Below are 21,048 nucleotides of genomic sequence, written 5' to 3'. Positions count from 1 at the left end.
GAATTTCCCAAGGGGTATTTCCGCCACTGCTCCAAAGATGACACTTGGAGTGGCAAGAGAATTGGACTGGAGCTAGACATAGTTTTTTAGTCTTGTGAGAATTGCCTTGGACCCAGTAAGGCTAAACACATCTTAGATTTTCCTATTATTATCAATATTGTATTATATGGCTCTATCATAGGACTGTATGGATTACACGCATGAATTAAGGATGCCTCAATCTCTTTAAACTGGAGGTTCCTCATCTGCAGAACTGAGAGAACATTGAATGTGATGTGGCTGCCTCACACAAACTGTATGAGAAATTATGAAATAATGGGATTTTTGCTGTTTATATTCAAATTAATTTGAATTGCATTTCTCTCTGAACCAGCTTCCTACTTTCAGCCATTGTTCATGGGATCTCCCCAGCCATTAAGATTATGATCTTTACGCTTTCAGTTTCTAACTGCTTTGCATTCATCTTCCCAGACTTAAATATTTTCTAAATAACGTTTCTTTTACAGCACCTCTCTCCGCTCCATTACCGTGCTCAGGCTGGAGTTGCCATACCCCTGGGTATCTGTATTAACCATTGTTTTTATTTTCTGTGTGTTGATGATTTGATACCTGGAACCGTCCCTCCCAGAGTTAGCTGATTCCTGGAGGTGGCAAACAACCATATGGGGAGCGCACCTTTCATATGCAAACCCACCAATCCAGAGCCTTCTTTATTGGGCCCCACATTCCTGGACACTGTCCACCTGCCCCAGTCACCCCAGGGTACTAGACGACTAGAGAAAGCTGCTAGAGCCTGCTGAAATTATCCAAACAAACCAGTCCTAAGCCCGAGTACCCTGCTTCACCCGTTCCCTCCCTGGCGCTTCCTCACGTGTCCCCCTTGGCATGGCGTGACCCCTCCTCTTGGATCTGTTTGTATAACAAACCATCTTTTCAATGCCAATCGTATCCTAATCTGTTGGCCTCAACATACCTAAATAATAATAAAACCTATATTTTAAAACAGTATTACCCCCTCCCATTCATAGTATATTTTAATTACTCTTCCTTGAATCTCTTCTTTATTCAAAATGCTCCCCTGGCCCACTTCCCATTGCCGTTAGGATGAAGTCAACATCTTTCCTTTAACATTCAGATCCCTTAAAATATCTTGTCCCTACATACATCTCTAACCTTATTTAAAGCATCCTTCACTCCAGTCCTTCTGGTAATCTTTCTATTTCCTCAAACATGTCTTGTGCTTTGTCATTGCCATCTTTCACATACTGTTTCTGATTGATTGAACTACCTATCTAACTGCTGAATCCTATCTGGTTTTTAAAGATGGTTCAAATGCCTTCTCCTCCAGGAAACCTCCTGGGAAGCTTCCCTCTTCTGAACTAACACAGAGCTTTCAAACTCTCCTCTGATACTCACCCTGGACAGCAGACCCATGACATTCATGGATGTAGGATTTGAGTTTTGACTATTTGTGATCAGTTTCAAGTGTTATAAAGAATAGTTTTTCTTGATAAATTTTGTTAAAGCATGGGTTTTATTCATACAATTGTGAATGCAGTGAGTAGGAACCAACCATTATAGTGGGAATAATCATTTTGTGATTTTGTGTAACTCTTTACCCAGTACACAAATCTCAATACGGTTGTTCTGTTCTCAAACAGGTAGTATATAAAGTACCTTCAATGGAAGTATAACTTCTGAAGATGCTGTGCTGTCGAGCTTTTTATTTCTTGTGAATCTGGGAATTCACAAAGATATTGGGCTCTATCCTTTGCAAATGCCAAGTACCCTGGAATAGAGTCATTTGTGTATTTGTTTTTCTTTGTTACTAGACTGTGATTCCTTGAGAATAAGAACAAGGAGAGGCCATAATAAACACTCACGAGCTAGTGATTTATTAATTAAATGAATTTAGAGGGCGTTTGGTGGCCTCTAGTTTAAACGACCTCTGAAGTCGATTTCAACTCGGGGATTTTATGACAAGAGTTAAAGTTCAGGTAAAGAAGAGAGCTTTTAAAGGTTTTCAGGAAACTCCAAGTAAGAAGTTAACTGAGTAACTTGGATTTTGGGAGTCTAACCTGATGCCCGTTGAGGATGGGTTTTCTGGTAGATTTAATGGCCTAAAAATTGAAAGGCGATGTTGACCCATTCACATCCTCCTCAAATCCATCAAAATAGATGAAAGTTAGTAAAAAAAAAAAAAAGCACCAGATGGATTTTGATTTCCCCTCTGTAGAGTTTATCAAGACTTATCAGCCTCTCAAAAGTGACAGCATTCTATCTCGGGATTCACATCTCAATTTACCTGACCAATTAAGCTGGAGAAGACAAACACTCCCGAAAAAAAGTTCAATAGTTGAAAAACAATTTCAAATGTAGTTTGTGGTTCTGGAAGGCCCCCAATGGTAATCAAAGTTCGAACTGCCCAATAATAACATCTCAGATACCTGTGAAAAGAGAAGATATATATTTTGCTTTTTACCATAATATTAAAATACCACCATGTTTGAGAGTATAGATTACTACTAAATTATAACACACTTGCTCATCATCAAGGTTTTCTTTTCATAAGCAGCATTGGCAGGTACTATGCAAACTAATGTAAACTTTTTGATAAACATTGTGTAAAATGACTAAACAAACCCAAGGAAGGGTGTTCACTAGCTAGTCCACTTATCTCTTACTGTAAAACAAATCACTCCAAAATTTAGTGGTATAAAACAACAACTATTTTATTAGGCTCTTAATTTTGTGGCTCAGGAATTTGTGCAAAGCCCAGCAGAGATGGCTCATCCATGCTCCATGCTGAGTTGGCCCTGGGATGACTTGAACGGCTGGAGATAGCTGGGAAGAGTTGATTGAGGCCAAATGTCTGGGGCTTTGATTCTAACTGTGGACTGGGTTCCTCTGTTCTCCGCATTATGTCTGCTCAGAATGCCCAAAGTGTCTTCTTCTCTCACATGTCTGAACCTGGGCTGGAATGGCTGGAACAGCTGAGGCTGGTTGGGTCTGTCTCTCTTCTCATTCAGCCTTTCGATATGACCAGCTTGGCTTCCTCACAGCATGGCAGCCCTGGGTGGATGGACCTCTTACGTGGTGGCTGGTTTCCCCCAGAGCAGTAGCAGCCCTGGTAGTAGCTGTAAGGCTTCTTATAACTCAGAAGTCTTAATCTCCTGACACATTGTATTTGTCAAGCAAGTCACTAGATCCAGCCCAGATTCAAGGGAAGGCATGTTTGAATCCACCGCTCAGTGAGAAGAGGAGAAAAGAATTTGAGGCCTTCTTTAAATTACCACACTGGTGATTTATGAGCAATATTATAGCCATCAAGGCTATTTATGCAGAAAGCCTTTGATAGTTTAGATGCAGTTGCTTTTACTGATGGAAACTAGAACAGGCATGTATCCTCTTTCTCTTTTCTACCCATGTCTTGTTACATTATTGAATTTGTAAACCACAGGAGAGGTGGAGGAGAAGTGAACTCCATCTGCAAAGGGAAGCTGCTTGGAGCTGGCCCCATGGCCTAGTGGTTAAGTTCAGTGTGCTGTGCTTCAGCCGCCCAGATTCAGTTCCTGGGTGCAGACCTATACCAGTCATCAGTGGTCATGCTGTGGCTGTGGCCCACATACAAAGTAGAGGAAGATTGGCAACAGATGTTAACTCAGGGCGAAACTTCCTCAGTAAAAAAAAAACAAAGGGAAACTACTCTCAGGTGTAATAGGTAATTTATCTAGAAATTTAGTATTGTAGAAAACAAGGTATGCTCAGAAATATACTTGATAAATATTCTGTGCTTCACTTTGAGCAATTGCAAATGAAGAAACTGAGATCATTATAGTCAGATATGAGGAGAATCAGGAACCAGGGCAACAGAAGAATATGATAAAGATTAGGAGAGAACACACAAAATTCACTTGGTGACATTTGGCTACAGGTTTCATGGAGTCCATAGTAGGTGGGAGTGGAAGTGGGTATTACAACCCCGCTATGTGTATATATATTTGTGCATGATTAGATATACTATTTGGCATATTCCATAGAGCTCTGATAACATGGTCTGGATCAGGCATTCCCACCGAGTCCTTAAAGAAAAATGCCCTGTATACAGAGAACACCTCCAGATATTGTCCAAGAGAGGTATTTGGATTTAGTGGGTCCCAACTAGCTAGTCTATATACAGTGTAGACGCAGAAAAGCAGCACTTTTTACAGAATCCTGACCTAGTCAGGCTTTTATTTCTTGGCTGGATGTGCCACCTAAGCACTAGGACTTTAAGTAATTGTGTACTAATCTTTGAAGAAGAGCGTTTTTGTCTTGTGAAAATACTGTGCAATTTTCAGATCTTCAACTAGTAGGAAGCTGAGGTGTACAAAGAGAGAAACTAACCGCAGCTGAAGTCAGTATTCATATAAAAACAGATCTGGAGAGAAATCACTCATTTTGAAATTCAATATCTTTTGAATGACTTGAGTTTTTTTTTTTAACCTGGTGGATATAGGAACAGAAAAATAATTAATACTTTGGTGGGGTTGGAAACCACTGTGCCAAGAGAATAAAAATATTCCCATTCCAGCAGGCTTCCTTGGACTTACGAATATGATAGGGAACTTGATGTCCAGGAGGACCGCCTTGAAGAAGTGCGGAATTAATTTTTTGAATTGCATTGTAACTTTTCAAATTCCAATTTATAACTTCCTATTACCTGATTTATTTTGGACACAGGTCCTGGACCTGTGGGTCCCTTTAAATTAAGGAAATGTGCTGAACCCCATACTGCCCAGGAGTAGGACAGGGACTGGATTCTCTCCCCACTGGCCAACTCCACTACAAGAGCTGGGATGACTTTTCCCTCCAAAGTCACTGTCATGGTAACGGGGGCAAACGTAGGAATGACTGTCTTTCATCTTCACATTATGGATGCTAAAAAACAACAATCACATGTGAAACTTTGGCGTTGATTTTCCAAATCCGAAGGGCTGGCCTTGAGCTACTTTTCTGTGTAGGAAATCATCTGCTGCGTTAATTGGAAGTTTTCTGCCCTGATGCTTTGAGGTTTATTTTGGGATTCTTTCTCAGCCATGTCTTACACTCAGACATGCACAACCAAAAGTAAGATTTGTAATTTAATTAGATGGCATCTTATTGATTCTCTAGGATTAGCTTAATTAGTGAAGTGTGTCCACCTCTAATATTTACACCCCAGGCAGATATTTTCAAGGAGATTCTATCTGCCTGATTTAATACATGAACTATCTAACAGGCTGTATATATGCAGCTCTGAGTTAAAGCAATCAGGCAGAATCTGACATAAAACCATAAAAAATATCTAGCATGGAAATAGAAATTCTTCCTCTGTGAAACAAACATGACATGAAATTTTCCCCTAACATTTTGTTATGAAAAATTTCAAACAAGCAGGAAAATCGAAAGACTTCTACAGTGAACACCCATTTATCTGCCACCTAGATTCTGCCATGAACATTTTACTCTATCTCCTCCATTTTTCCATCCATCAATCCATTTTATTTTTTGGATGCATTTCAAAGTAATTTCCAGACAGTAAGACAATTCCTCCTAAACACAGTGCTTCAGAATGTATATATACTAAATAACTTCAATATTTCTATTTTAAAATTTGAACATACAATAAAAGCACAAATCTTAAGTATACTATTTGATGAATTTCGATAAATGCCTACACCTGCGTAACCCAAACACCTATCAAGACAGAACATTTCCATCACTTGTCACTCTGGAAAGTTGTCTCATGCCCTTTCCCAGTCAATTCCTGACCCCAGATAGGTACACTTTATTTTATTTTATTTTTTTTTTGCTGCAGAAGATTCACTCTGAGCTAACATCTGTGCCAATCTTCCTCTATTTTGTATATGGGACGCCACCACAGCATGGCTGGATGAGCGGTGTAGGTCCATGCCTGGGATCTGAACCCAGGCTGCCAAAGTGGAGCACGGCAAACTTAACCACTAGGCCACTGGGCTGGCCCCCACATACATATGCTTTTGTGTAAGATGGCTTTCACCCAGAATAATGTTTTTGAGATTTATCCGTGTTGCTGTGTGTATCAGTAGTTTATTCCATTTTATTGCTGAGTAGTATCCAATGTATGAACCTGGTACAGTTTACCTGTTTTCCTATGGGTGAACACATAAGCTGTTTCAAGTTTTCGGTTATTATGAAAAGATATTCTGTGGAAATACTTATATTAGTTTTTTAATAGACATATATTTCTATTTCTCTTGGGTAAATATTTAGGCTTGGAATTTTTGTTTGTAAGGTAGGTGTATATTTAGTTGCAAAAGAAACTGTCAGATCTTTTCCCAAAGCAGTTGTACCATTTATCACTCCCCCAACAATGTATGAGAGTTGCTCTGTATTCTTACCCCAACACTTGGTATTGTCAGTCTTGTTTTTTGAGGAAGATTAGCCCTGAGCTAACATCTGCCACCAATCCTCCTCTTTTTGCTGAGGAAGACTGGCCCTGAGCTAACATCTGTGCCCATCTTCCTCTACTATATATGTGGGATGCCTGCCACAGCATGGCTTGCCAAGCAGTGTGTAGGTGTGTACCCAGGATCCAGACCAGCGAACCTCAGGCTGCTGAAGTGGAACATGCAAACTTAACCGCTGTGCCACTGGGGCCGGCCCTGTCAGTCTGTTTAATTTTAGCCATTGTGGTGGATGTGTAGTGGGACATACAACTTTTAAAAATACCCCATTCAATATTTTATGTGTGGACCTTCTTAACTATCCCAATCAATCTTAGTTCTGGGGTTCTGCAAATTTATCACTATAAGCACTGAGTATGGGGGAGAACAGTCTCATTGGAAGACAAGCTCCACAAGCACACATGTTTACGGAGCTGGCACAACAGGAGCGTAATAATATGTGTTGAATGACGTGACCCTGAGTAAATACTTTAATCTCCCCAGGTCTCACCATCTTCTTGTGTAAAATGAAAGGGTAAGTTATTCTGAATTTCCCTAGCACTAAGGTATGGTAATTCGGATTTCTTCCTCACCCCATCTAGTCATGAGTCCCATGACAGCCTCGCTTGCTTTTTTACTCTTTCCTTTGAGGATCTATGGGTTAGGGATTGGGGCTAGGGATTTGCTAAGAGGTCTGTGCACAGTGGGAAATTTATGTCAGAAAATAAATAAATTAGGATATACATGGACAAAAGTACATTGGGAACTTTTCTGGGTGCCAAATAACCTTAACTACTTATGTTTTCTTTCAAGCTAAGCCCTTTTCTTCTTTGTTAAATTTCACAGTTGAGTGAAGGATGCCATCTACTCAATATAAGTGAAAACGACTTGTTTTCTATTGAAATGAATAGACACTGTTATTCTGGCGAGGATTAATGGAAAAGTAATAAACTTGATGCTTATTTTAAATGTTCACAGTGCTCCACTTGTGCCCTACACTTTGCTGCCTAATTCTAACTAGGGCAAAGTTTACAAATCCAATGGCCTCATAAGGATCCTTCAATTTATAGGTCGTCAGAAACCATCACAAGTGTTGAGTAAAAATGCTTTCGATTTATAAGTTCAAGGGTAACAGGAGGCAATGAAAGGGCAGGTGATGTTCAAAAACTGTGAGGAAAATGTAAGTTTACTAATGACTACCACATGCAAATTATTTGAAAAATATGTAAAAATGCTGCTTTTAAAGGCATTTTCTTTGTAAGGTTGACAACCTTTGTCCCTGACAGCTGGTAACAGGATTATTGGAGCTTGGGTTTTTAGTGGGAACTCCTCTGTCTAAATGCGCAGGACAGAGCCGATGAGGTGATGCTCGTCTCTACAGTCAGAGAGCGTGAACTGTTTGATACCAATGCTGTGAAATGTACTGAAACTTGCTTTTGATCACTTTTTGAAAGTTTTCCGTGAGTGAGTAAGAAGAAGGGGTGATTTCTAATTCTTGGGTGCAAGGTTCTCTTTCTATCCATTAAATCAAGCTCTTTAATTGGGTTCTCCAACCTTTCGTATCTTTACTAACTGTTTTTGGTTGCTCCATCAATCAGGAGGTGTGTGTTGACATCTCACACAATGATGATGTGTTTGCCAATTTCTCTTCCTTCTATTAATTTTTGCTTAAGAATTTCTTTGATTTATTATAAGTATTTTATTGGGTGCATAGACATTTAGAATTGGGATGCTATATTGATGGTGAATTGAAACTTTCATCATTATGCGGTGACCTTCTTTTTCCCTAAAATGATTTTTGTTTTAAAGCCTACTTTGAGCAATATTAATTGATAATCTCTCTTAGTTGGGGAATTTATTCCGTATTAATTTTTATTGTGCTTATTGATATATTTTAAGTTGTTTCTATCATCTTACTTTGTGCTTTCTGTTTGTCTTGCCTTTCTGTATTTCTCCCCACAGTTTTCTTTATTTTTGCCTTTTTTCTTGACTGATTGAGTTTCTTTTTTAGTTCTCTTATTCCATTTTTTTTTTCTTCTACCGATAAAAAAGCTATCCTCTCTATTTCTGCTCCTTGATGGCTATCTCACGACTCGATTCCACTCCAGCTTCAGGACGCACTTTTGTTTTCTAGACTTTGGAGTTTCTTCTTACTTTCTAGAGAATTCTGCAATCAAAACTGTGGTAACTGTAATTTATCTAAGAAATGCATCTTATTTACATTACATAAGTAACTACAACAAAAATTACAAGTAATTGATCTTATTGAGGGGCCACTTGGGATCTCCAGTCTGCACTATAGCCGGAATTAGAATCCTGAAATATGAGCGCGCTTTAGCTTAAGTTTCTTATGGGTTGCACCTGAGATTTCTGTCTTTCTTGTTATAATAAAGATTTGGTCATTTCTTCTTTTTTTCCTCACTCCCTCTCTCTCTTCCTTCCTGCCTTCTTTAAATACTGGACATGTGTTGAGTCCTTGTTATACACTTCACAATATTCCAGGCACTGGGTACAAGAGGTATGCTCTAGAAATGCTGCAGACAGGCATCCAGGTGTGAGAAGAGAAATAGCGCCACTGGAGGCATTCTGATGCAACTCTATATTATTTTGCTAATTTGATAAAAACAGTTATCAGCCTCAGGCATCTAATGATGTTGGATCACATACTCACTTTTAGGCAATGGTTCATATAGTTGGTACCTCATGCAGTTTTCTGTATAAATTAGTTACTTATATTAAACTAAATACATACTTAAGTTAATCCACATTCTAAAGGGAATTGCTTATGGGTTTGGTTATAAATAGATATTGTCTGTTTGTGTATGTATGTGTGTTTTCCCAATCAGTGGGCCTTCTGACTTTAAATTTTTAAAATCAGTTCTGGTTAAAAGTTCCAAAAATGCTGCTCTGATTCCTCACACACCTCCTGCTCACTCTAGGTGGTGTGTAATTTTGTGAGGTGTCTTTGCTCTATCCTGTAATTGCTTTCCTTCCCAAGGCTGCTGGGGGCTGCCTTCAAAGTCGTGCTGGGACCTGCTCTCTGCCAGTAAGGACACCGCCGCATAAGATGCTCAATGTCACTTCGTTGGAGCAGAAGGTCTGTGCAGTTTACTTTACGCCAGGCTCTGGTATCCACCCAAAGGAAAGCTCTCTATTAAATAGCCCAGTTGCCATTACGGAGTCCTGATTCTGCTGCACTAAATTTTTCAAAAGATCTCTTTATTCCTGGGACACGTGCATGTCTAATTGTCAGGTTTAATTTATGGTCCTTGTTACTCTCTAAGTGTTTAATTGAGTTAGTGGTTATAGCTGACTCATAAAACCATAAAATCCTTCAGTGGTAAACTAATTAACTACTGCACCTGCCCTCCAAATAATTAACATTGTTCATTGCTAACAATCAGCATTGGAGTTATTAAAAGTTACCTTACCACTCAGTTGTCTAAAGCAGAGGCTTCTGAACGTATTTGATCATTACCCAGATTAGAAATGCATTTCCCACGTCAACCGAGGACACAGACACACACACACACACACACACACACACACAGACACACACACACACACACACTCTCTCTCTCTCTCTCTCTCTACTACTGGGCACAGCAGAGTCTGGTATTTTCTATTCTGCTCTCCTCTACTTTAATCTCTTTCACTTAAAAACATACCCGCCTACTAAAGAGTTTTTACAGCCTGTTTGTGGGTTATGACTTCCAAAATACCGGTTTAAGAAAACTCATACATTGAAACGGAAAGTTAAGAAGAATCAATAAAAGGTTTCTTCAAAATTAAAGCTTACTTGTTTCCTTCACCATCGTACACCCATCTAGTCGTTCCAATTCCTTCATAGTTTGAAGCCCAGTAATAAATACAGGCATTAATGTGCAGAGTAAACAGCAAGTACCCAGTTGTTCGAATGACTCTGACAAGGAGAATAAACACAAAGTAAGCACTCATGTTGTTTCCGGAATACGGCCTATCTTACGTTTTCTTTTCCTTAAAGTCTCCGCTGAATCTCTTTGCTTTACATTTGTGAACTGTTAACTCTCATTACTACAGTATAAGATGATGGTGCCATCACGTTTCCCAACTGTGGTGTCTCCACTGGGACTGACGGAGTGTAGGAAAAAACCTTCCTCTCTCTTCACAGATGGTGTGAGTCAACTCTGAAAGACGTCCCTTGAGGGGCACCCCTCCACTTTGAGCCCCATAGCAGACGCCACACTGAGTTCACTGGATCGCCCTGAGAAGCTCGTGGGACTTACGCTGTGACTGTGACCATGTATCTCTGTGCCAGTGATGTTCAGAGCAGCTAGGAAGGAAATTCAGACTAGAACGAACTGTCATGAGAGAGATATAAAGTCGATGTGTGAAAGAACATGTTTATCAGTACTTGCTCTAATTGAAGCAGGTATTATTTCCTATTTTTTTAGTCCTATATTCTTCTAAAATATAACGTGATTTTCACACTTTTATCTCACTTCAAATTATTCAGATCTGTTTTAGAACATAGCCCTATATTTTATATAGGCAAAAATCTGAAATTATCCCCTTTTCTTGAGCAGGGAGGTCATATTCTTCCTAAATACTGCCTAAAATGTTGTCGCATTGCTTTCTCCCCACTTCAATGTGTCCTGACTTATGCTTTACCTGTAGATATAGGCCTTGTCCATTATCGACTCCAGATGGTGATTAAATTCAAAAAATGAGGTGTACTGTGTAGAAAACAAGCAAAAGAAATCCAAAAATGTGTTAGTCTTAGATACATCTATGTAAATAAAATAGATTTTATTTGTTACTGAAAATTATTCTATTCATATGTCTGTAAAAAACAAAACCTAGGGCCCGTTTATCGGTGTCTTCCTCTGGACAGTACATTTTAGCACGATGCCAGACTTCCAGAGCTTCCGCTGTGCTTTATTTTTACCCTCCAGTTAAGTCTTGTTTGTAATGCTTGTTGAAAATCAAGCTTAAAAACATTTCTGTCCTTTTTCTTTTTAATGCATGTAGTAGAACTCTGTTTTACAATAATTGAAATCACACTCTCCCCAAAACGTAAAGTAGGAAAAGTATAATCTAATACACTGACGTCACAAGAGCTGTTAAATCTTGTTGTTCAACACTAACATTGTTTTTAAGCAAGTTGCATTAAATGTATATTTACTCCCACAAAATTTAAAGTCCAGTAAGTGTTCGCATTTGTTAGCTGTTATGACGTTGTTCAAAGATATGATGAGTTCATATGCGTCTAATCCAAACAAGGCTGCCATGTCCCTCGAGCTCTTTCTGCCTCCGCCTCCTTCTGTCAGCTCTCGGCCCCTGCATGCACTTCCTCTTCTGCTGCTGCAGGCGGTTAACCCAGGGGTAGGAGCCGAACGCCAGTCCCACCTCCACCGTTTGCTAACTGAGCCATCTTGGAAAACTCAATATCTCTGTACCTCCGTGTCCTCATCTGTAAATGAGGACAATAAGAAAACGTGCCTCCTAAAGGGGTTGCATGCGGACATGAGTTAATATACTTAAACATGTAATGTGCTTAGACCCATGGTATCTCCAAGAGAGAAGGAACCTTAGAGAGTCCTTAGTTCAAAATTTCATCCAATATAGATACGACTGTAATAGAGCCTTTGGAATTAAAAAAATGATATAATAACAGTGACTACTTACTTAGAAATATACACAAATGATTTGTTTTTCTAGAATTCCTGAAGAGGAAAAGTTCCTCAAACATTCAGATTAAGATCATTTCAATTTGTGGTAACTTGTTTATTGTGCCAGAAGTTTGCACAAGGGCGTGTTTTTAAATTTAGCTTGTGTTCACTGTGGAGAAAACTTATATTTTTGTTTTCTTGTGTATAATTTGGAGACAGATACATATTTATCCTAGAGAGTTGTGCATTAAAATGACACATTTATATGTAAAATGACTGGGTTACGGGGCTGTGAAAAGATCACTGCTGACTTTCAGAATCTCTTGTATTAAAAGAAAATACTGAATATAGAGGGCTTTCGGACATCTTAGGGATACTGAGATGGAACGTGAACAGTTGGCATTTTATAAGCTTTTATTACAACACCAGACCAACTCCCAAATCTCTAGGAAACTGAGTCTTTCTGAAAGTTGGTCCTCTCTGAGCAGGGCCTCCTGAAACTTTCCTGGGAGACTGGGAATTCCATGAGGCATGGCCTGCCCACTGAACTGCTTGGAAGGTTAAGTGCTGCCTGAGTCTAGGCCACATGCCAAGGTCAAACCAGAGAGCTCTAGTGTTGTTTTGAATGTAAGGAATAGAGGGTATGGTCCCTCTCAACTTGGAAAAATCATGGGCATGGAAGGAAAGCCCTGTCAGCCTGAGGGTTATTTGACAACCTGATTATAGTGAAGAATTTAGAATCGGAAAAATATTTGATAGGATCCAGATACTGTCAGTCCCCAACAGCATCTCTAGACAGATTTATTCACCCCGCTAATTCTCATTTTCCTCATCTCTAAAATGAAGTTGTTCAGAGGAATAAATGAGATAAAAAGCATAAAGTTGAACAAAGTATGTTGGCCCAAGTGTGTATTCGACAACTAGGAGCTGCTGCTCTTGCCGCTGCTGGCGTCATCAGGATCCACCGTGTCCCCAGGTTGTGCTGTCTTGTCTTCCCAAGATGCGAAGGAGATAACCACCTAAAATTTATAAAATCTTTGGTGTTCCTTTTAAGAAGGTTATCTTTGGGAATACAAGCTATCATTGCTATTGTTAAAGATTTCTATGAAATTTCACATTCTCACTCTTCTAAGATTCATTTCAGGTACGCGATGAAGCCATTAGTTATAAAATATTTATATCTTAGAATCTTTTTAAATAGGTAATACATTCACATAGTTCAAAAGCAATAGGAAATATGTACTTCAAATGTCTTGCCCCTATTCCTGCGCCGATCCATTCTCTTTTCTCTCTTGCCTCCCCTCCTCACCTCAGGTAACCATTTTTATTAGATTTTTTTGTAGCCGTTCAGTGTGTATGAAAATACAGAAAAATGGGATATTTTCCACATTCTGTTATGTAAAAGTTAGTATTGTTCTATAAACTGTTCTGTAACTAGCTTTTTTTTTCAACTTCGTAATTTATCTTGGAGGTCTTTCTGTATCAGTTCAAAGAAAACTTTCTCTTTATTTTTTTTATTTTACAAAGTATTCTGTTATATAGATGTACCACAATTTATTTAACCAATTCCCCTTTGAGGGTTGTTTGAGTTGCATCCAAGTATGTAAATAATTTTGTTATGCAAAAGTGTATTTGCATTTTTTTCTAGCATTATAGAATTTTAGATGAGCAAGATAACTTAGAGGTCATTTAATCCAACACCCTCATTTTATAGCCAGCATTCAGGCATTCAGTGACTGTCTAATAAGGAAGGACAAATGGAAAAGAATAAAATTATAAAAGATTCATTTGTAATTATAGTTGTATTTAGAAGTAAAAAGGCATTCCTATCTGAGATTATAAAAATACCTATTATGAGATACAGAATAAAAACAGCTAAGAGCAACTTCCATTAGTAGAAACAACAATATTTCTCTTTCATTCAATTTTTAAAATTCATAGCATTGACGGGGGCAGAAAAGTGGAGGGGAGTTTGGGAAAGTTAAGAATATTCTACTTTTAGGATATTTTAGATCACTTCAAGATTTCCATTATTATAAGAAGACAATTAAATGTAATTATCTTACCTTTAATACTCTATTTGTCCTAAATATTGGATTAAACCCAAAGAAGAGGTAGAAAACATCAAATGGAATTATTGATGCGACATCCAACTGTTGGAAGAACATGTTCACAGTTATGTTGTGTTTACATGCTTTTTTATACATGGATTGACTTATACCGATGTATATAAAAACTGACCAGCCGCCATGAAGTATTTGTTGTTTAATACGAAATTGCCTTCATGGTGCCACCGAAAGGCACATGAGAACCATGAAAACAAGGACGCTATTTTGTAGCCTACTACCGACGTTCTTCATTTCCACCTCGTTGCCCCTCCTGTTGCCTCAGCCACTGCATTCTCTGGGACTTTTTTGGACCTATCGCATACACTTCAGAGATGGCATGGCTGCTAATGTTAAAATACATTTTAATAGTGTTTTAAACGTGGGGCTCTCGGACTGAAAATCAAGTCCGCTCTTGATTTTATTTGAAATCATTGCCCATTCATCGCAGTGATATATTTTTATGTTCCAGCTAATTCTCCAGCATTCAGAACTGATTATATTTTTGGTGGCTCATCCAGACTCCTCAATTCTCTCTACTGCTGCCTACTTTGGATCGTATTGCTAACAATAAACTGCTGTGAAAGTATCTATCGGAGACCGTGCACACTAAGAGAGAAGAGAGGAAAGAAATCAGTGCCATTTACAAATAATCAGCAGCTCCAATGGGAAAAGGTACTGAAAGCGCTATTATGGCTAAAAATAGATATTTTTAAATTCACCATATACTTAAATTATTCCGGCCTTCTATTACCCTGGTACTTGTGAAATGACACATCACACTTGAATACTTTCCTGATCGCAGTGATAGCTAAAAATTCTTCTATGTAAGATAGTTATTCATTTTCATTAATTTTTATGTGGTTTAAAAAATAGGGTACATTAAAAAAATCGAATTTACTTAAGACAATTAAGAGCAGTTAAGAGCTTTCTGTAAGATCATATATATGAAATGGAGAGTTGAGGTAATTAATTGTGTACCAGAATTTCACAATAGCCTAGGTCAATTGAAAAGAAATGGAACTTTCAGTTTGATTTAACCAGATTGGCTATTATAAACAAATTACTTACTAAAAGTATTGGTTTAGAAATTGCATCATATCATCAAACCTCATTGATTTTACCCCACAGATACTGAGCCTCGTAACAAGTTGAGAAGTATACAGAACAGCTACTAAAATAATGTCTCACAGAGAAGAAGGCAGGCTCACAGAGCCGTTGACTTGTGTAGTGCTATTTCCACACCCATGTTTTCTGGCTCAAATCACAATGATCTTTCCTTTTTACCTTTAAAATAACTTTATTAGGACTAATATGTCAGAATCATGATCTTTTTACTTGCTGCCTATCCGGTTGCTCAACTGCCCACTTGCCTTCTCTGTGCAGACAGTCACCAGCTGTGTTTGATGTTAACACACTAGCATGGATTTGTGTAGGTAGAGATGATTTATTTTTCACGGGACTGTAGAAAATTGAATTAAGTGTTGACTAACACTGCACTTTGTACAAGGTGCTTTGCGAGGCATGTTTGAGTTGAAATCAGAATGAGATATTGTTTCTGTCCACAAAAAGTTAACTGTCTAATAGTGGTGGAACCAAGCACAAAAATAACTATAATACAAGCCAGAAGACAGGCAGGGTGTGCTACGGGAACTCAAAAGGAGAAGGGACCACAATTAAATGAATGTAAAATTTTACATTTCTAAACTCAAATTAAATATATGGTTAATTTGCTCTTATTCAAATGCAAGAAAGTGATTAAGAGTTCGGAATAAGCTTTGTGGCACTTACAAAGAATATCCATCCCCTTTGTAGAGTTCATCAAAGTAGTATTTATGATCAATATGTCTAAGTATGTGACAATTTTTTACAGAAAAATTAGTTGGAGATAAAAACAAATTGAAAGAGATTTTAATCACCAGAGATCTCCAATAGGGACAATTTGGCGTGTAAATCCAAATTTGTAGTTTTTAACAAGATTTGAGGCCACTAAAGGGTTGTCCTTGGAGTGAGAGTCTGGAGTTCACTCATATGGATTAGGCAAACTTGGATAACCACCAATCTCTGCCTATTTCTCAGAGTTGGGAGGAACAAATAAAAGATAAGAAAGTACTTTGCAAATAATTATGGTTGAAAAACATAAGATTATACTCTTATTTGGGGAAGATACCATGTTATTTAAGTAGTTGCTTCTTTTCTAGTTGTTATTTTGCTTACATGGACAAGAAAGAAACGAGTAGAAACCATTTTGTAGACTTTTACACTATTATGCTACATGAATTGGAGGCTAGAATTCTGTGTGCATAAGACAAAGTACACCTCCTACTCCTTTCCTGACATTTAAATTGGAATTTAAATGTGGGCACTAACATTTTGTTCTGCCTGATAAAGACCCATATATTGAATTACACATTTGCACGTACAAGGAAGTATATCTGGTAATTATTGAGAAGAAAAAAGTTCGGGCCTACCTTTGCCTAGTAAAATTTCATCTGTATAAACTTTGTTACAAAGGTTATAATTCTGAAAGACAGCAGATTTTTTCTGGTAGAAATCCATAGATGGGACCCAAAGTGAAAATGGCAATGGGTTACTTGAGCAAATTTGAAACTGTCAGTCACCTACCTGAAATTTTGTAGAACTCCTGTAGTGTTTCTTTAGCTCATTTGAATCCACCTGAAATGTTATATTTACATTTTATATAAATTTTAACCAATTTCATCAACTTTCCAACTTTAGAAAATATTTATAGCTATTTCCCTTTCTCATTCCTTCCAACTTCAACCTATAAATATGCTCTATCCTTATCTTAAACTAAAAAGCCTTCCCTGGCGTTTGTTTTCTTTGTATTATTGCCCTGTTGTTTGTCACACTCAGTTTTAAAGAGGGTCACCTACATCACTTTGTTCCACATCTTTCCCTCATGTTTATTCCTCAAGACGTGGCAGTTTGACTTTCGCTCTCTTCTCTTATTACATCATGACCGCCAGTGGGTGAAAGCCACCGATGACCTCCTAACGAACACACCCAGGGAATCCTGTAAAGTACTTAGCATTTTTTTTTTTTACGGCATTCACCCTGTTTTGAAATTGCACATGTATTTCTTTGTCCATTTATTTAAAATCCGTTTGCTCCATTAAATGGCAATCTATCTCCAGACAAAGTCGATTTTGTTTAGCAATTGTATAAAACTAGTGGCTAGGTAATACTAAGAGCCCAATAAATATTTGAGTGGATGAATAGATAAAGGAATGAAGACATGAGTAAAACTTTTTGAAGCATTTGACATTTTTTTGAACAATTCTGTCCTTGAAACTATGTCTTTCTAAAGAATCTGTAAGGCCATTCTTGGTTTACTTCTTCAGTCTCAACTTTGTGGCTTCCTTCTTGGATTCTTGGGCTAGCCGTTTCAGAGTCAATGTTCCCCGGGACTCAGTGATCTTCTCTTTATCCTTTTTCCTGGGAAGATCCATCCACCTTCATAGTTTCAAAGATCACCATGTATGTTGATGCTACCAAATCTCTGCCTCCACCTAATATCATTTTCTTGAGCTGTTGACCTGTACGAGCAACTGCCTGTCGTCTTCTTCATTTAGCAGTTCTGCTCATCTCAAGTGTAACCTATGCCAAACGTGAATTCATCATCATTCTCCATTCCCCTTAAGCCTACCACGCTCCTCCTCCTCCTGCTCCTATTGAGTATCCTACAAGCATCCTCATCTACACTGGTCACTCACCCTCCCTCAGCCCTCATCCAATCAGCAACCAAGTTCCACTGATTCTTCTTCCTAAAATTTTCTCTGGTCCATTCTCCCTTTTGGCCTTGGTCTCCTTGCCTTTAGTCGTGCTCTCCTCGGTCCATTCTAAAATGGCAGCTGGATGATCTCCCTAAATCAGGTCATTGAACAATCCCCATTTATGTCAAATCCTGTACCTCCACATGACTTTAAGAAAAAATCCAAGCTCCTTTTCATGGTCGGTGCTACTTTTTCTATCTTACTGGCCTCCTGTGGCACCCACACCTCTGTGAAATAGTTCCTCAAATGCATCACAGAGTTTCTTGCCTTGATGTCTTTGCCCTTCCCAGAGCCTGGAACATATTTTTTCTCTTTTCTCTGGTGGTGGAGGTGTGCAGATAGCTTAAATTCATCCATCAAGATTTGGGCCAGGTGTCCCCTCCTTCACGTGGTTTTCTCTATCCCTCATAGCCCCAGGGCTCACCTCTCTCATGATTCACACCACAAAACCCCACTATTTTTCTTTTGTCTGTCTGTCCTCCATACTCTGAGTTACTTCAGAGGGAAGGGACCAAGTCTTTGTCTTCTGTTTCTCCAGTTCCTAACACAATGTCTCACACACAGGAGTTGCTCAATAAATGTGTGGGAAGTGATAGATGAATAGGGAGGCATTTCTTAACATTCAGATCTAAAAGAATTAATGCTAATGTGGGACTAAGAAGCCTATATTTCAGTTACAGGTAGGAAGGCATTGCCTGCATACTATTAATTAGTTGACCAACGTATTATAACTTGGACACAGGAAGCCACATGTTGTAACAATTATTATTCAGGCTGTCCAACTTCAGAAGTTTTAAACTAATGCTGAGCAATGTTAGAGATTGGTTAGCCAACTCTCTAATTCCTACCCCCCACCCCTACTTTTTTTTGGCTATAATTTTTGCTCATGTACGCATACTAAATTTTGCAGAAATGTGTTAGAAAATATATGACCTGCCCATTTAATGATTTTCACTGTGAAACAAAACGGCTTACTGAGCCACAGGTAGACACAGATAGAAGGTAAAGTTGAACCATGTCCCAAGCTTGAGTAAAACCCATCAGCTGCTTCAAAGCTCGTGTGGGACAGGCGCGTTTCAAGTCTGAGAAGTTAAAACATCACCTCTTCCTCAAACGCCAGAAGAACGTTTTTTAGCACATTTTTTCCCTTTTCTTTCAGGGTTGTCTATGATCCTATGATTGAATAAATGTAAATGAAACTAAAACGTGCTAGATTAAATGAAAATTTCATCTAATGATTCTGAAATTCCTCGTCTTTGGAGTGCTAAATAAGTTTGGCTTCATCAGCCTTATGAGGATCAGCATGTGTACCGGTAACAATTAGGCACTTATTTTAAAATGTCACCCTATTTAATTCTCTTTCTTTTAAGCCTCATCGTCATGCAGGCAACGCTTCTTCAGAGGAGGCTTACTTTGGGAAAGGTATGCTAATTGCACCTAATCCTTTCCCAATAAATAGTTTTTGGTGAAGCTCTACCAAGGTATAGTATATGCACTTGTTATCTACTTCTCTTTAAGAGTTCATAGAAACTCCACAATTTCACATAGAACAGATAGAAGTGCTTCAAAAATAATAATGTCATCTGAAACAAATACAATGCAGATTACATAATTATTCAAGGAAAGAAAATACTTGAACCAAGATTACCCTTCATTCATTCCTTCAGACGTTTCTTGAGTAAACTCTGAGTTCCTAGGATAGATAAGGAAATGAATCGAATACTGTCCCTACTCTCTAATAAGAAACTTATTATCAGGTAAGAAAGAGAGCTCCTTGTACAAATATGAGACAACAGGGAGAAGCTAAGTATGTGGATATTCATTCATCTGATTTATTCAACAATTTGCTGCACATCTTCTAGATGCCAAACCCTCACTAGGTGTACACAGTCTTATTTAATCGTCACAATTGGTTTATGGGGTGGATACTACTATTCCCATTTTATGGATGAAAAAGATAGTATTCAATGAAAGGGTAACTTTATTTTCTTCATATAATGCTGCTAGTGGAATTTGACCCTGAGCTGTTTGGTTCTACTACATCATAATTATCCTAATTGTTATTTAACAGTTAAATAACAGAAGCATGAGTAAAGTGTAGAGAGCACAGAGAAGGGAGTGGTTAATTTTCTTCAGGTCAGTTTATAAACATTGAGAGCATTAAGCGCTGATAGCAGTTGAGTAAAATGATGCCTGATTGACATCATCACCAGATGGCGCTCGCATCTGCATGGATCCTTTGTGATTCTAGGTTTAGCAAAGTGTTGTGGGTGGCAGAGTCTCATATCTAATTTCCATGGTCATTTCCAACTTTATTTCTGCTGTCTATAGAGGAAATTAAGACAAGTGACTTTTTTTTTTGGTTCTTGATTCAAAATTCTGATCTCTATTTGTGCAGCACCATTTTCAGAAGAAAGATACAGTAAATAAATGCTGTGGAAAACTTGCAAACCCTCCCAGTTCCCAGTATTGTGGCTTTTAGCACCTCAAAGTGTTGTCTGTTACTTATCTGTTTTCCGTTAAGGCCTTGGGGAATTCATATTTTCATTCTCCAGCCCTGATGCAGTACCTGGCAACTGCAAGTATTTAATAAATGTTAGTTGAATGAATGAATGAATGAATAATTTGCTGGTGTACACCAAAGCTAGCATAGATAGCCAAATGTAGAGACCTTCAAGTTGGGTACACCACTTACATAGTTTTCTTACCAAAATGTAACCCAGTTTCAAAGGCTAAAGCTACCTACTCTAAATCAAGGAAACCATTAAACGTCTTTTGAACAAACAAAGCAATTAGTTCCCGTTCTATGTTTGTAGCTTATGGTAATGCATTTTAAATAGAGCCCATTGAGTGTGTTTTTATTGGTTATTTTTCTTGGTTTTAACACTCCATTGTGTGCAAAGGCCTCTTATAAAATTGAAAATAAAAGTCTCCCCTTACTGATTTTGTCATTTTCCATTTGTCAAACATCGATTTTCTCCCCCCTTGTGCATCTAATGGAGGTTGAAATTAGCGCTCTTTTTTTGGTGGTGTTTACTCCTTATTTGTA

General features: G+C 38.2%; 2 protein-coding genes across 8 annotated transcripts in view; one reads left to right on the top strand and one right to left on the bottom strand.

Annotated features, from left to right (window-relative positions):
- CNGB3 (cyclic nucleotide gated channel subunit beta 3) overlaps positions 1-21,048 on the bottom strand; it is a 128,651-nt gene that overhangs the window by 45,429 nt on the left and 62,174 nt on the right. The window contains exons 7-11 of the mRNA XM_070480963.1: positions 16,828-16,878; positions 14,164-14,250; positions 11,097-11,161; positions 10,246-10,368; positions 2,306-2,447 (exon numbers count right to left, since the gene is read on the bottom strand). Coding sequence (XP_070337064.1) covers positions 2,306-2,447; positions 10,246-10,368; positions 11,097-11,161; positions 14,164-14,250; positions 16,828-16,878 — 468 coding nt within the window. The remainder of the gene's footprint in view (positions 1-2,305; positions 2,448-10,245; positions 10,369-11,096; positions 11,162-14,163; positions 14,251-16,827; positions 16,879-21,048) is intronic.
- CPNE3 (copine 3) overlaps positions 1-21,048 on the top strand; it is a 176,684-nt gene that overhangs the window by 99,962 nt on the left and 55,674 nt on the right. For 4 of the 7 annotated variants that reach the window (XR_011493078.1, XR_011493075.1, XR_011493080.1 and 1 more), the window contains 2 exons: positions 9,445-9,543; positions 10,597-13,532. The exons of 1 other annotated variant lie outside the window; for it this stretch is intronic. The gene's annotated coding sequence lies outside the window, so the exon portion shown is untranslated. Of the gene's footprint in view, positions 1-9,444; positions 9,544-10,596; positions 13,883-21,048 lie in introns of those variants that run through there. 2 more of the 7 variants (XR_011493076.1, XM_070480961.1) reach the window with 2 other exon arrangements.

Source organism: Equus asinus, chromosome 12 (assembly GCF_041296235.1).
Source record: "Equus asinus isolate D_3611 breed Donkey chromosome 12, EquAss-T2T_v2, whole genome shotgun sequence".
NCBI classification, from domain to species: Eukaryota; Metazoa; Chordata; class Mammalia; order Perissodactyla; family Equidae; genus Equus; species Equus asinus.
Note: the sequence above shows the minus strand (reverse complement) of the source record. Positions and strands in the feature narration are given on the sequence as shown.